This window comes from Lynx rufus, unplaced genomic scaffold (assembly GCF_022079265.1).
Source record: "Lynx rufus isolate CCGP_SWC_20201006 ecotype Redwood Valley unplaced genomic scaffold, mLynRuf1.p SCAF_13, whole genome shotgun sequence".
Taxonomy (NCBI): Eukaryota; Metazoa; Chordata; class Mammalia; order Carnivora; family Felidae; genus Lynx; species Lynx rufus.
In genome coordinates this window covers 45,952,227-45,966,963 of record NW_025814827.1, presented here as the reverse complement: position 1 = coordinate 45,966,963, position 14,737 = coordinate 45,952,227, and the positions used below count along the sequence as shown (strand labels likewise).

The following is a 14,737-nucleotide window of genomic DNA, read 5'->3' as shown; positions in this document are numbered from 1 at the left end:
GACACTGAGCCAGGTTCCCACAGAGAATTTATTGAGGGAGCCAAAGCCAGTGAGAGGACGAAGGAGTCCTACTTCAACATCCCTCCTTGAAGCTGCTGGCCTCCAGCATGATGGAAGTCTGGGAAGGGAGGGCCTGCCCTGTGTGGGGCCACATGGAGCCTCTCACACCACAACCTGTCCCACCCCAAAGACCCAGACATAGAGAGAGAAGATCTAATTCCCACCCAGGAGGGTGCTAATGATATGCCTTACTCATCCCACCCTCCCCTAAACGGCTAGAGCTCTAGCCTTCAGGACCTCTGGAAGAAGGGCCAGGATGCCTGGCCCTCGGATTGGCCAGTCTAATCCTCAACATGAAGGCCAGGGAAGGGTCTGGCTGACAGCTCAGTTCAGACCTGGCCCCGGGCATCTATTCTAGGAGCTAACATTTAACATCCAAACATGATTAAAAACACTCAGGACAGTTCTCCTGCTGACAAAGGCCACACCCCAGATAATGGCAGTCCTGCCAAACCCTGGCCAGAGATAGACACCCAAGCCACTGGGTGTGAGCACATGAGGAGACAGAGTTACTCTGCCCCTTGGGGAGGCCCTTCTAGGGCTCAGCTAGGGCCCCAAAGCCTGGGCTTGTGCTCCTCCCCATTCAATGCCAGGGATTCCCCCACAGATCTCCCGGAAGGGAGGAGGCAGAGAGCTTGTAAGAGGCTCACCGGTGTATGGGGCTGGAGATCAGGTCTACTGGGGTGAGGAAAAGGCTGCAGAGGGGTGGGGCACTGGGGCAGGGGTGCTGAGGGGCTCCTCAGATTCTGGCATGTCGTCCTGGAAGTACTCGGCCTGGCGGTACTGCCAAAGACGCAGGTTCCCATCCCACTGCAGGGCAGAAGGTGGCAAGTAGTCAGGGGGTGCTGCCCTGCCTAGGTCCAAGTCCCAGACATGCACTGGCCCCCCAACCCCTGCCACCTCACCGAACTGCTGACAATCTTTTCCTCAAAGGGGTGCCAACTGACGTCACGCACGCAGGCCTTGTGGTTGGTCAGCTTCTTCACGATGTGGCCGCTGAGGAGGTCGTACACTGTCCAGGGAAGGTCAGAGTGGAGACGGGGCTGCCAGAGTACCTTCTAAATACCCCTCACAGTTCCTGAACTGTACTGCTTACCTCTAGGGCAATTTCCCCACTTTCGCAGGGAGCAAAGCCCACACCAGGGGATGATGTAATTTCTCTTTCTTTTCCCTACCTCGGCTTGAGTGTGTGGTCTGGCAGAGCTTGGATACCTCTCCCTGGCCCTTACCTAAACTTCACAGGGTCAAAAGTTAAGAAAATGTAATGTGGCTTTAAAGCTCTTTACAACAATTTTCTATGAAACCCATAAGATATGGAAGGCACAACAAAAGTGAACAATGGGCTATCTGCACAGACACCGGAGTCTTTTGGAGTCTTCTGGACAGGGGTGCATCTTCCTTTCTGAGTGGGCCCCTGAGTGCCTCCCTAGGTATGGCACTGTCTTAGGCTCCTCATAGCTGTACATGTATTTGTGTCTTTCTGCACACTTTCTGCTTTAATGACTGCATGTCCTTTACTATGAGCTTGTCTTCTTGTGTCATCCTATTTGTCCCTGCCCTCCATTTCCGCCCCCCCCCCCCCGGCTTTTCATCTGCAATCTCTTTCTTTCCTTGACAGGCTAAAAAAATAGAACTAAGTATATTTTTGGCAATCTATTATTATATTTACTAAATAGAAGCCTATGTTCCTTCTTTTAATGTTTATTTGTTTTAAGAGAAACAGAAGGTGAGTGGGCAGGGGTAGAGAGAGAGGGAGACACAGAAGCTGAAGCAGGCTCGAGGCTCTGAGCTGTCAGCACAGAGCCTGATGTGGGGCTCGAACTCACGAACCATGAGATCATGACCTGAGCCGAAATCGAAAGTCAGACGCTTAACTGACTAAGCCACTCAGGTGCCCCTATGTTCCTTTTCCTAATTTAACATGTTAGGGTGTCTGGGTGGCTCAGTCGATTAAGCATCTGACTTTTGATTTCGGCTCACGTCATGATTCCAGGGTCATGGGATTGAGCCTGCGTCTGGCTCACGCTGGGCATGGAGCCTGCTGGAGATTCTCTTTCTCCCTCTCCCTCTGCCCCTTCCATACTTGTACTCTCTCTTAAAAAAAAAAAAGTGCTAGTGAATACAATGTTTTCTACTTCCCTAAGCCTAACCTGCTCCAAACTGAATTAAATCTCACTTATAGTCACCATCAAGACATTTAAGGTGGTTACTAGTAACAGGTGAAATGCCAGAGAAATATGCCTGCCTTTCCCAAGGCCCCCTCTTCTGACACAATCCTTACCGACAACTTTGCCAGTAGAGCAGCCACTGTAGATGAACTGCTGGCCGGTGCTATGGGTGGGGGAGAATCGGCAACGGATAAGGGTATGCAGCACCCCATGGCCCCGGTAGGTCATCAAGGAGCTGTCTCCTGGGAGTTTCAGTTTCCGCCAGGCTGGGTAGGGATGCATGGAGAGCCCTAGGTTAGGGAGTCTGGATTCTCCTGTATCATCAGTCCTCAGCAAAGACTGATGCTTACAGATGACTGCCTTTCCAGACTCTGACTGGTGGCTCCTTCCCCACCTAATGTTCACCAATATGGCTCAGCATGCTGGTTGTGAAGATACTGAAATACTTTTTGTATTGGTTGTTTCTGAGTGAGCCCCAGCCCCGGGAACCCCAACTCTCCCCAGAGTTCAGCAAAGACTTCATGCCTAGCAAGAGGGAGTTGGGGGGAGGGACCCAGGCTACGGTCACATCCACTGTGCCCATGCCAGGCCTTACCAGGGGTTAATTATTTTAACTACCACCCCTGACTCTTTATTCTCCAGATCTCAGGTTCTACCTTCCACTCTCACCTTTTTTGGGTACCTGCTGCCAGCGGTAGTCCCAGTTTTGCTGTGTGGCAGCCTGCCGTGAGGCTTCCATACCTTCCCGACTAGAAAAGCGTCGGATATCCCAGAGCTTGATGGTCTGGTCTTTGGAGTTGGAGATGAGATACCGGGCATCACCCTGTGAATCCCCAGATGGGGAACAAGGTGTCAGAGTTTGCAAATATCGGGGTCTGTCAGTCCAGCTCTGCTTCTCCAGGTGAGGGGGAAGAATGTCAGTCCTTTGACTTAGCTTGCCTCTTTCTTCATCCAGGTGAGCTCACCATTGGTATTCTACCACAGACCCGACCCCCTGGCTAGCTTTCCCCTTCTTTGCCCAGGGACTGGCTGGGCCTCCTATTCTATCCTGGATTAATTGTCTTCTTTCCTTCCACAGAAAGCCCTGCCCTGCTCCTTGAGGACTGGTGAATACAGATGGAGCTCATGTTTCTTGGCTTAAGCCCCTTCCCTAAACTCCAGCTCTTGCAAACCTTAGCTAATAAGGAGCTTGGTGAGTTTCCATGCCAGTCCACTTTGACAACTGTAACCTGGCTGTGCGGTTCTGCTTCCCTGCCCACCTTGCTGTCAATGAAGGTGATGCCGTCCTGGTGTCCAGCCAGTGCACCCACGGGCTTAGGGTCATCCTCCCGCATGGTGCGTCGATCCCACACTTTGCAGATGGCATCATCACCCCCAGAGAACAGGATTTGGGAGCTTATGTCAGCAAAGGCCACTGCATTCACATCATCCTCATGGGACTCAATCTAGCGAAGAAGGAAGCCAGAACACCTAGGACCTCTTTCTAGGTCTTCTAATAGGCCAAAGACCAGGAAGCAGAGGCTCTAAGTTTCAAGGACATTACCTGAAGGGTGCGCCGGTTCTGTTCTCGATCAAAGACGTATAGGCAGCCATCATTGGCCCTGAAAGGGAAGGGATAAAGAGGGTCCTGGAGCCAGAACTGAGAGGACTTATGCTGTGTATGCTCTAGAGAGTCCCTGTTGCAAAGTCCTGCTGAGGGGCAAGCCCTGGTCTCTTCTTACACAGGAGGTGGGAAAAAAGTTAGCTGTGTTTTTGCAAGCAGGTTTGAGACGTCCCATCTCATGCTGGGGAAACAGTGAGCAAGAGGTGAAGCAACTCGTAAACCCTGACCTTGGAGAAGGGCTGGTTGTTTCTCCATAGTGGGGTCCAGTACAGTCTCTGGGAGAACTCCTACCTCATTAATTGAGGAGTGCATCCCCTACAAATACTCACCCTCCTAACACTTCCCGTCCATCTGAGGAGACAGCGATGGAAAAGACAGCAAAGCGACGCTCATCTGGCCTGAAAAGAGCATAGAAGGAACTGGGTTAAGTGGACTCCCCTCAGCCTTTGTTGATCTGCACAGAATCTGACGAGAATTGTAAGGCACACTTCTAAGGGGAAAAGGAAGTCCGGCTAATGCGTGCCAGAATGTGGATCACCTCAGTGAGGACGCGGAAATAATCCCGCAACCATCTGTTTTACCCTGGTCCTCTGGCTGAAAAGGATGGGCGCTTCCCTCCCAGGAATCCGCACAGAGACACTTGCAACCAGTGTACTTTCTCCCTCTAAGCAGGAGTTCCAGTTCAGGAGGTTTGCTCCTGGAGAGCCTTCCTCTTGAGAAGTTTCTGATGAGTCTGCCCAAGGAGGGAAGCCAGTACCTTAGATCCAGGGCAGTGTGTGTGTCTCCCTCCCCGTAGATGTTGCAGATATGAACTAAGAAAGGCAAGAGAGACAAGAATCTTTCAGAGCTGGGGGAAGGAGGGTGGAAGTGAAGCTGGGCAGGAGATGGAACAAAGGGCAAGGATGTCAGACCCTGGGAGTGATCCTCCCAGGAGAAGGGATAAAGTCCTGGCACAATGGACATGGGCATTCGGGAGACCTCGGGTCCTGGGCTGGAGAGCCAGTAGAAGTCTGGGGCATACTCACTGTAATCAGACCAGCTGGAATATAGGAAGTGGTTCCCATCAGGGGTGAAGGCCACATCCAGTACGCTCCAGCCTACATCCCGGGCCTTGATGCTCTTGAATTTATGAAAGCGGCCATACCGGCAGTCATACAGTCGGATTGTCTGGTCTGGGTAAGTGGGGATCAGGCAGAATTAGGGAACCCTCTTCTTGCATCCTCTCTAGATCTGACCTCTCCTTCTCTGTACATCTGTGGAATCTTCCCTTGATCATGGGGAATGTGTTCTGGCTAAGCATCCTAACCCAGGGTCAGCGTTCCCTCAGTCTGGGGCTTTCTAGCCTCAGTCAGGGGGTATATTCCTTGTTTCAGGGTAGTTCGTAGGACCAGGGACTGGTACCTTGGCAAGCAGACATGAAGATCTGACCATCTTTGCTGTAGATGCCGCAGAAAGCTTTCTGAGAGTAGGTATCAGTGAAACCCAGATCGTTGGGCAAGAAGCTGGGGAGGGAGAGGGAAAGTGAAGGTAAAGGGAGCTGAGGATGAGGATTATCCCGGTTAGCAGAATCCTAACAGAGCTGGGTGTGAGTACGAGGGCGAACTTCCCTTTTGGCCTGGGGTATAATCCCTGTTCTTACATTCATTTGTTTGTCTTCTCAGGTCCTACGCTTTTCCAGTTTGTTTACTCTCAAACTTTGACCCCATTTAACTTTAATATCCCTGACCATCCTTTTATACCTGTCCCTTCAAAGTTTAGGGGATAAAACCTATCTGGCCCTTAGAGTCTCTCCACCAAGCCCCATACTCACTGAGACATCATTCGAGACCGTTCTCCAAGGGAGAAGCTTCCCCGGTGGCAGAGGCCCCGTTCTCTCTAAAGGAAGGGATTGGGGAATATTGCTAGCACAAACAGAGGGCCACTGCAGCCACACCAAGCCCCCTCCTCCAGAGATTGCTCTCGCTACAGAAATAGACACCACACACACTAGTGTGTCCCACCAAACTCTGACGTAGACTGAGTGTGTCCCACCAAACTCTGACGTAGACTGGCTAAGAAGTCTCCAGCTGCTGCACTTGAGGCTTCCTTGGAAAGTTTATTTCCCTCTTCTCTGGGGCAGACAGAGCTTCTGGCTACCTCAGGAGGCCTGCTGCCAGGCTGGGTGGAGGTTGAGAGGCCTACCTGGTGCAGCATTTGAGGAAAGCTGTGCTCCCGGGCTGCCCGTCTAAGCCCCAGCCGCCCTGTGGCCAATTCCACTTGTGTCTTGATCTCATTGCATTCCAGCTCCCGGGTGTCAGGAGTTGCGTCCACTGTGAGTATCAAGGAGAAGTTTCATCCTAGGTTTTGCAGCCGCAGAACTGTGCTCCAGCCCACTCAATGTGGCCGAATATACTACAGCTGTGAAGGCTCCCTCATTCCCTGAGTTATCTCATCTTATTTCAGTTTAACATATGTTCTTACAAAAAAAAAAAAAAAAGAAAAGAAAAAGAAAAGAAAAAGGATTTTCTAATGAAAGTCTTCCAATGTTAGGGTCTCAGTCTGCCTTTCCTCTTACCAGGTGGGTTGTATCGGTCCCCAAGACGGCCATCCCAGGCACTGTCATGCTCTTCCTCCGAGTCTGAGAGGGCCTGGATGAGTTGTAAATTTGCTGCACCTCCTCCCTGCACCAACCTCACTTGGCCTCTATGGAGAGATGCCCATGATAAAAGGGAGGATCCCTTCCCCAAACCAACCAAATTCAGAGTCAGTGGCTATCCACCTACTACTCAAACCCTACACTGTCCCTGTTTTGAAGTTTGAGGCTGACTAGACCTTGGCTGTAATTTTCAGTCTCCTATAAGATACAGTAGGAAACGAATCTTCATGCTTACAGCAGGAGCGGAGAACCGCAACATTCCGTGGATGTTGACAAACCTACTAAACTGACTTCCTAGAGAGCTAAAAGTTCTAAGAGCATTTCCTTCTGAGCCTCTTGCCTGAGGAGTCCAGAATAGAACTAAAGGGATCCCCAGGCTTGTCTTCTTCCCAAGGAGCTACAGCTAAACCACAAAGCCAGTGGCAAACCTTTTTGGTTAAGTGCTGGTGGTCAATTTCCTCAAAGCATTCTTTCCTCAAGAACAGGGTTAGAGTTAGGTTAATTTAAACTTGTTTTTCAAGTAAGTCCACATGGCCTCATATCACATGTCAATAACTTCACAGAAGTTGAACACCCACCTCCCCAGCTCTTCTCTTTACCCCTCACATCACTCCTCTTCCATCAGGGCCCCATTTTCATTTTATTTTTTACTTACTTGGAAAATAGCTTACATTTGTGTAGAAACAGCTAGAGAGGCTCCCCTGAACAGTTCCCTCAAACACAGAAGTGAGTTTGTCTTCGTGACCATCCCTAATTAAGAACTACTCTTGTTGTGTATTGAGATGAGTGCCATGAATGTCCAGAAGGGAAGCTCAAACAGAACAGCTGGTCTGGGCTAATCCCATTCCCTATCCTCTTTAACTTCACTGCCTGGAGTTGGGATCAAGGGACTGTGGTGGTCCCTGGTGGGGACACATCAGAGGGTAAGTTACCTGCGGAGGAGATAGGCCAGTACCTGGGCCAGATCCACATCTTCATCCTCCTCTTCCTCTTCCTCACTCCGACGCAGGCTAGCCCCTCTTCGGGGCAAGCCCTCGGAGGGGTCTCCGGACCCAGTTCCTGCGCTACTGCTGTTCCGTGATCCCATCTTCTGATCACAGCATCATTAGGTCCTGTGCAGGGACTCCTCGTGTCACCTCCTTGGGTTTGATGAAAGCAAAGCCTGCTCTAGAAACACCAGTGTCTCCTGAGATAGAGCGGTAGCTATCTCTAGGAGGGCGACCCTTCCTAGGGACTGAGATCCCTTCTCTTTAGCCTGTGACAACTCCCAAGGCTTCAGGACCACAAACCTTCCCCAATCCTGTGAAGCAAAAAAAAAAAAAAAAAAAAAAAAAAAAAAAAAATCAGAGAGTGAAGTCTAAGGAGCTACCCTAGCTCACCAATGAGAATCCTTTGAAGAGGAATTTCTCAGTTTTCTACCTCAAACTCACCTATCAAAGTCCCTGGGGGGAGTAGGTGGGTGAATTCCCAGGTAACCTCTCTGGCCGACCAATCAAAACCCCTCGCGGAAGAAAGCGCCTCATTAGCTTATCTCATGTAACCAATCAGAAGCCTTAAGGCTCTGAGACCCCCGACGCCCCCCTTACCGACCAATCAGAGCGCTTCTTTGCGAAAGCCGGCAGCAGCGACAACCAATGAAGTTAGAATTCAGCCTAACACCCCTTCCTTCCTCGCCTCACGCCCACGTGGTGTGCTGGGGGTGTGTACGCCAAGTGGGGGAGGCAGGGAGAAGCCGAGAAGCCCCTCCCACTGAAGCCGGCGGTTACTGCCGCGCGCGAAACCACCCACCAGCCGGGAGCGGTCGCAGGACCCGCAGCGGCGCGAGGCCTTGTTTACACCGACTGCGGCCGCAGCGTTGGCCAACTGCTCCTCCGTCACGCGCCTCCTCCGTCATGCATCTCCTGGCTTCCCGGCCGGAGGACTGCCGACGTCACGCGTTGCCCCTGACGGCCCCGCCCCCTTGGCCCGCCAACTGGACAGCTGAGCACAGTGATTGACAGGTGGGCGGGAGAAAGTGCGTGAAGGGTGGGAGGGGAGGAAAAGCGCGCGACCGAGGTGGGGCGTTCGCTCTTCCTTGGGAGGAGTAGTGGGGAACCGGCTACTTCCTGATTCGGAGACAACGGAACTAGGCTTGATGGGTGAGGGGCGGGGCTTGCAATAAATTGGTGGTTCGCTACCTAGAGGTGTCTTACCGAGGGATACCATTTGCCGTCGGCCCCTAAAGTTCTTTTGCCTTCGCAATTTTCAGACGATCTCTAAGGGCCTCCCTTTCGCCTTCCTCCCGACCCGGCTCCAGCCTTATTTTGCTGGCTGTAGCTTCAGTCAGCCCGGCCCTAAGGGGTGACCGGTGCCTTTGGGGTGTGATCACGTCACACAAGGGGATCTAGGCCTCCACACCCTCGCTTCCGGGTTTAGCTTCCGGAAGCCTTGTTTTGTGGGGACTACCCTTTCTAGACCACCCTTTAGTTGCTTTGGCAACTTTTCAGATGACTCCTGGCTTCCCTTCGCGGTCTTTGCAGACGCTCCCTAACACACCCGTGGGTTTCTAGGGGCCTTTCCGGTTCCGTCTGTTCCCCTTGGAAGCCTCTCGGCTCTCCGGGATTTGCAGACCTTCCCTAGACCCTAGGTCTCTGGCGTGCCGCCTCCGCTCTGGAAGTCCGGCGAGTGCAAGAGCGCCGCCTCCTACCCTTCCTCCGGGTTTATGAGTAAGCGGCTGAGTCCAAGGGCAGGACGTGCTACGTCTCGGGATCTTCTCCCAGGCTGGAAGTCGAGTGTCCTCGCCGCGCCAAGTGCAAAGGTCCGGGGTCCAAGCTGCACTTCAGCGCCTCTAGTCCGCGCTCTTTTATAAGTGTTAACTCTGGGCCCCTGAGGTCAGGAATGGGTGTGGTCAGACCCGAGGACGCCTCTAGGTCTCTAGACCGCTAGATGCAAGCTTATCGTTTCTGGTCGCTAAAGCCGGCATCTTAACGGGCGTGCGTTCTGTACTGGACCCTACTCTTGGTTTAATGGTCTGCTCTCGCCGACTGAAATGCCTGCTTTTTAAACAAGCACCTCGCACTTTCATCTTGCTGTGGGCTGTACTAATTATGTAGTAGATTCTGCCGGTCCCCCATCTCTGATTGTCAGGTAGCTTACTAACAGTTTCCCTGTAACGTTTATTGAGACCTTAGGATTCTGTCGTTTCTGGGCTGTCCAGCCTGGAAAATCTGAAATCATTAAAAGAAGAATTTATTTTCTGTTTGCCCTTTTAATACAGTTCTTCAAGTCTTAAAGATTAGTTGAAGTTGTTTTCACCGTCACCACCCAAAATCAAAATTTCATTACTTCATGCCTCTCCTATTTGATCTGCTGGAAGTGTTTTTCTCTGATAGCATTTAGTTCTAAAGAACCTACAAGTGGTTCACTTTTGTTTATTGTTTCAGATACAAACTTCCAAATCTGGTTGTCTTATTTTTTTATCGGCCTTTTTACTGTAACTTCTGCCAAGCAATATGCCCATAAATTCTGTGCTGTTTCCACCTTTGCACCTTCCCAGGAGAATTTCTTACCTGGGGGAAACTTTGTAGACTCCCTTCCTCCTGACCCAATGGTACCACTTACAGGAATCTAGCTGGGACCTATATGCTAAATCTAGCCTTAAGATGTATGTTTGGGCTGCCTGGGTGGCTCAATCAGTTAAGTCCATACTCTTGGGGCGCTTGGGTGGCTCAGTTGGTTAAGCAAAGGACTTCTGGCTCAGGTCATGATCTCCCATCCGTGGGTTTGAGCCCTGCATCTGGCTCTGTGCTGACAGTTCAGAGCCTGGAGCCTTCTTCTGATTCTGTCTCTCTCTGCCCCTCGCCCACTCACACTCTGTCTCTCTCAAAAATAAACATTAAAAAAAAAAAAGAGTCCGTACTCTTTTTAAAAATATTTTTAAACATTTATTTACTTTTGAAAGACAGAGACAGAGCGTGAGCAGGGGAGGGGCAGAGAGAGCAGGAGACACAGAACCAGCACAGAGCCCCATGCAGGGCTCAAACCCACAAACTGTGAGATCATGACCTGAGCCAAAGCCAGATGCTTAACCGACTGAGCCACCCAGGCGCTCTGAGTCTGTACTCTTGATTTCGGCTCCCCACTTTGGGCTCTGTGCTGACATGGACCCTGCTTGGGATTCTCTCTCTTCCTCTCTCTGCTCCTCCCCTGCTTGCTTGCTCTCTCTCAAAAATAAATTAATTTAAAAGGATATGTTCAACACATCAATTAATGATAATAGTAAAACACTGGAAACAAAATAGTCTAAATATACTGTAATATGGGAGTATATTGGTTAAGCAAATTATGCTGCATGTGGTAGACACAGAAATATCAGGTAGTCATTAAAATGATGTAGTCTTTTTTTTTTGCTATGGGAAATTGTGCAAGTTATATTGTTAAGTGTTTTTTTAATTTTTTTTTTTTTTTTTTTTTGGCAAAGTGCAAGTGGGGAGGGGCAGAGAAAGGAGGACAGAGGATCCAAAAGTGGGCTCTGTGCTGACAGGCTGATGATGTGGGGCTCGAACCCACCAACCATGAGATCATGACCTGAGCCAAAGTCAGATGCTCCAGCCACCCAGGTGCCCCAGGTTTGTGGTTTTTTTTTTTTTTTTTTTTAATGTTTATTTTTTAGAGGGAGGGAGGGGCAGAGAGAGAGGGAGACAAAGAATCCAAAGTAGGCTCCAGGCCCTGAGCTATCAGCACAGAGCCCAAATCAGGGCTGGAACCCATGGACTCAGAGGTCATTACCAGAGTCAAAGTTGATGCTTCACCAACTGAGCTACCCAGGTGCCTTGGAATACCATCTTTTATTTTTTTTATTTTTTATTTATTTTTTATTTTTATTTTAAATTTTTTTTTTCAACGTTTATTTATTTTTGGGACAGAGAGAGACAGAGCATGAACGGGGGAGGGGCAGAGAGAGAGGGAGACACAGAATCGGAAACAGGCTCCGAGCCATCAGCCCAGAGCCTGATGGAATACCATCTTTTAAAAAAACCTAACTGTGGGGCACTTTGTCTCTGTCTCAAAAATAAACATTAAAAAATTTTTTTAATACAGAACTTGTACATTATTGAACAAAGCATTAAAAGTCATGTTAAATATTAAAAAAAAAAATTTGAGGGGTGCCTGGGTGGCTCAGTTGGTTAAGTGGCTGACTTCAGCTCAGGTCACGAACCTTGTGGCTCCCGAGTTTGAGCTCTTCATTGGGCTCTGCTCTCAGCACAGAGCCTGCTTTGGATCCTCTATCTCCTTTTTTCTCTGCCCCTCCCCTGTGCTTTCTTTCTCTCTCAAAAATAAATAGGGGCGCCTGGGTGGCTCAGTCGGTTGAGCATCCAACTTCAGCTCAGGTCATAATCTCGCGGTTCTTGAGTTCGAGCCCCACGTTGGGCTCTGTGCTGACAGCTCGGAGCATGGAGCCTGCTTCAGATTCTGTGTCTCCCTCCCTCTCTGCCCCTCCCCTGCTTGAGCTCTGTCTCTCGTTCTCTCTTGAAGATAAATAAACAATATAATATAATTTTTTTTAATAAATAAACATTTAAAAAAATCTGAGATTCTGTGACCAAACTGAGTCTTAATATTAAGTCAGGGGTGCCTGGCTGGCTCAGTCAGAAGAGCATGTGAGTCTTGATCTTGGGGTTGTGAGTTCAAACCCCACAGTGGGTGTAGAGATTACATAAATAAAATAAATAAATCTTTAAAAAAGTCAAGGGGCGCCTGGGTGGCTCAGTTGGTTAAGTGTCTGACTTTGGCTCAGATCATGATGCCACAGTTCCTGAGTTCTAGCCCTGCATCTGGCTCTGTACTGACAGCTCAGAGCCTGGAGCCTGCTTCAAATTCTGTGTCTCCCCCCCTCTCTGCCCCTCCCCCGCTCGTGCTCTGTCTCTCTCTCAAAAATAAACAAACATTAAAAAAATTAAGTCAAATACTAAAGGATATAGGATTTTATCTCTGGATCCATTGATAGATTTTTTTTTAGTTTATTTGGAGAGAGAGAGCTCGTGCGGGCGCCTGAGTGGGGGAGGGGCAGAGAGAGGGAGACAGAATCTCGAGAAGACTTGGCGCTGTCAGCACAGAGCTTGACACGGCTGGAAGGCTGGAATTCACAAACCGTGAGATCATGACCTGAGCCAAAACCATAACCAACTGAGCCACCCAGGTGCCCCGATTGATTGATTTTTGTATGTAAATATTAAGCTTTTGAATGTAATTGTCACTTGTGACTTACAATACCTTTATTTTTTATTTTAGAGAGAGCGTGCGAGTGGGGGAGAGGGGCAGAGGGAAAGAGAGAATCTTAGGCAGGCACCACGCTCAGTGGGAGCTGGACTCAAGGCTCTACCCTATGACCCTGTGATCATGACCTGAACCAAAATCAAAGAGTTGGAGGCTCAACTGACTGAGCCACCCAGGCGCCCTTTATAATACTTTTTAAATGCATATGGACATTTATGTCTTAGGATATGCTATGTGTTCCATTGAAAGAAATATACCATTTCTTTTAAAACAATTAAGTCATTTTGAGAAACTATTGGCCTTCCCTCTCATGATTTTGAAATTTGGTATGTTGCTTGGTGACATTTTGTGAAGTGCTTTTCATTGGGCAGCTTCGCGTTTTCCCACCCACACTTGAAGCCGCTTAATGCCACAGAGAACTTTTCTACCTTCAGCACCCATTTTAGGACTTGTTCTAGTGATTGCTAAGTAAATGTCAGCTAATTGACTTTCTTTGTGACCTGCCTTGTGCTATTTCCTGTTCATTAGCATCCCCACTAGAGGGCAGGCTGGGCTAGAGAGGAGAGAAGGGGAGCAGATTTTTCTTTTCTGGCTAACCCTGGCCTCCCTCTCCCCCACCCCACCTTGCAGGCTGGCAACTGCAGAGTTTCTTGGACACGTGTACAGCTCTGGGCTACACAAGGGAAAGTTGTCTTCCGAAGCGACTGATTACATTATCTTCTTGTAGCATTCTGTGTAGAAGGAAAGGGGAAGTATGTTAATTTACCTAGGATTTAAATTCTGTTGACCAAAAAGCAATTGAGTAATTATGGGATTTCTAATACTCTCATGTCCTGTGACCTTGAGAATCAGAAATTTTTGTGTGGCAGAGAGGAGGTACAGATGTGATACAGAAGCTAAAAACCCTTTCTTTAGCCAGGAATTTGAATAGGAACTATCAGTATGAACTCATGAAGTGTTTTATCTTACTATATCTGTTGAAAAGGTCTAGAAACAATGACCAATCGAGTAGTAGATCTTTTTTTTTTTTAATATTTTATTTATTTTTGAGAGAGAGAGAGAGAGAGAGAGAGAGAGAGAATGAGTGGGGGAGGGGCAGAGAGAGAGAGGGAGACACAGAATCTGAAGCGGGCTCCAGGCTCCGAGCTGCCAGCACAGAGCCTGAGGCGGGGCTTGAACCCACAAACCCTGAGATCATGACCTGAGCCGAAGTCGGACGCTCAACCGACTGAGCCACCCAGGCACCCCACCAGTAGTAGATCTTAAAATGCCATTTCCCATGGAAAGCCACCAGAGCTTAAAGAAATGGCTGATTCCAGGTCTGGGGCAGAAAATGTACGAGACAAACACGGAACAGCTTATTTTACCAGATAGCAAGAAGCCAGCAAACACTATCAGGGTAATGTCAAAAGGACTCAGTGGCTTGGTCGGTTAAGCATTCAACTTGATTTTGGCTCAGGTCATGATTTCACGGTTCATGGATTTGAGCCCTGTGTTGGCCTCTTCTCTCTGCCCATCCCCCACTTGCTCTCTCTCAAAAATAAATAAACTTAAAAAAAAAAAAAAAGGACTCAGGAGCCAAGTTCTCATGGCCAAAGATGGGATAATTTGAGCACTAAAAGGGTAACTTCATTGGGGCGCCTGGGTGGCTCAGTCGGTTAAGTGTCCGCCTTTGGCTCAGGTCATGATCTTGCGGTTCATGAGTTTGAGCCCTGCGTCCGACTCTGTGCTGACAGCTCAGAGCCTGGAGCCTGCTTCAAATTCTGTGTCTCCCTCTCACTCTGTTCCTCCCCCACTCACGCTCTTTCTCCTCTCTCTCTCTCCCTCAAAAATAAATAAAGCTTAAAAAAAAATATAAAAGGGTAACTTCATAAACATTAAGTATGTTTAAATCCATGAGTTCATAATGGTGTATGTGTGTGTGTAAGTAATTGTTTGCCCTTTTGCAGGATGATAGAAAATTAAATCATATTGGAGATGGTAAATAAAGGAAAAGAATCAGTTACTTTGTTGCTT

At 49.0% G+C, this 14,737-nt stretch overlaps 2 protein-coding genes across 11 annotated transcripts in view; one reads left to right on the top strand and one right to left on the bottom strand.

The window, feature by feature from the left end:
* Positions 1 to 9: 9 nt before the first annotated feature.
* Positions 10 to 9,238, bottom strand: DCAF11 (DDB1 and CUL4 associated factor 11). 9 transcript variants are annotated; one of them, XM_047075491.1, is made up of 15 exons: positions 9,153 to 9,238; positions 7,399 to 7,605; positions 6,386 to 6,513; positions 6,013 to 6,140; positions 5,642 to 5,706; positions 5,233 to 5,333; positions 4,857 to 5,003; positions 4,589 to 4,643; positions 4,161 to 4,229; positions 3,772 to 3,829; positions 3,488 to 3,673; positions 2,898 to 3,051; positions 2,342 to 2,494; positions 966 to 1,072; positions 10 to 870 (listed from the first exon to the last, which is right to left on the bottom strand). In XM_047075491.1, the coding sequence occupies exons 2-15, from the start codon at positions 7,551 to 7,553 to the stop codon at positions 736 to 738; spliced, it is 1,641 nt and encodes a 546-aa protein (XP_046931447.1). In that variant the 5' UTR covers positions 7,554 to 7,605; positions 9,153 to 9,238; the 3' UTR covers positions 10 to 735. The 9 variants fall into 9 exon arrangements, 8 of the variants coding, with proteins under 8 accessions (XP_046931447.1, XP_046931444.1, XP_046931438.1 ...); XM_047075488.1 differs by having other exon boundaries at positions 7,399 to 7,766; positions 9,153 to 9,221; XM_047075482.1 differs by lacking the exon at positions 9,153 to 9,238 and adding an exon at positions 8,255 to 8,452 and having other exon boundaries at positions 7,422 to 7,605.
* The window catches only part of NRL (neural retina leucine zipper), a 29,987-nt gene continuing 23,638 nt past the window's right edge, over positions 8,389 to 14,737 (top strand). The window contains exon 1 of one of the 2 annotated variants that reach the window (XM_047075495.1): positions 8,389 to 8,466. Coding sequence is in view for 1 of the 2 variants with exons in the window: in XM_047075494.1 (XP_046931450.1) it covers positions 9,168 to 9,263 (96 nt within the window). In the remaining variant the exon portion in view is untranslated. Of the gene's footprint in view, positions 8,467 to 9,167; positions 9,264 to 14,737 lie in introns of those variants that run through there. The other variant, XM_047075494.1, reaches the window with a different exon arrangement.

Coding starts and splice junctions, on each gene's coding strand:
- DCAF11 (XM_047075482.1), bottom strand. CDS start 8,360: ATGACGGAGGAGGCGCGTGACGGAGGAGCAGTTGGCCAACGCTGCGGC. Junction 5,334..5,641: donor CGGTCTCGAATGATGTCTCA/GTGAGTATGGGG, acceptor CTCCCTCCCCAG/CTTCTTGCCCAACGATCTGG. Junction 2,495..2,897: donor GCAGCAGGTACCCAAAAAAG/GTGAGAGTGGAA, acceptor ATCCCTACCCAG/CCTGGCGGAAACTGAAACTC.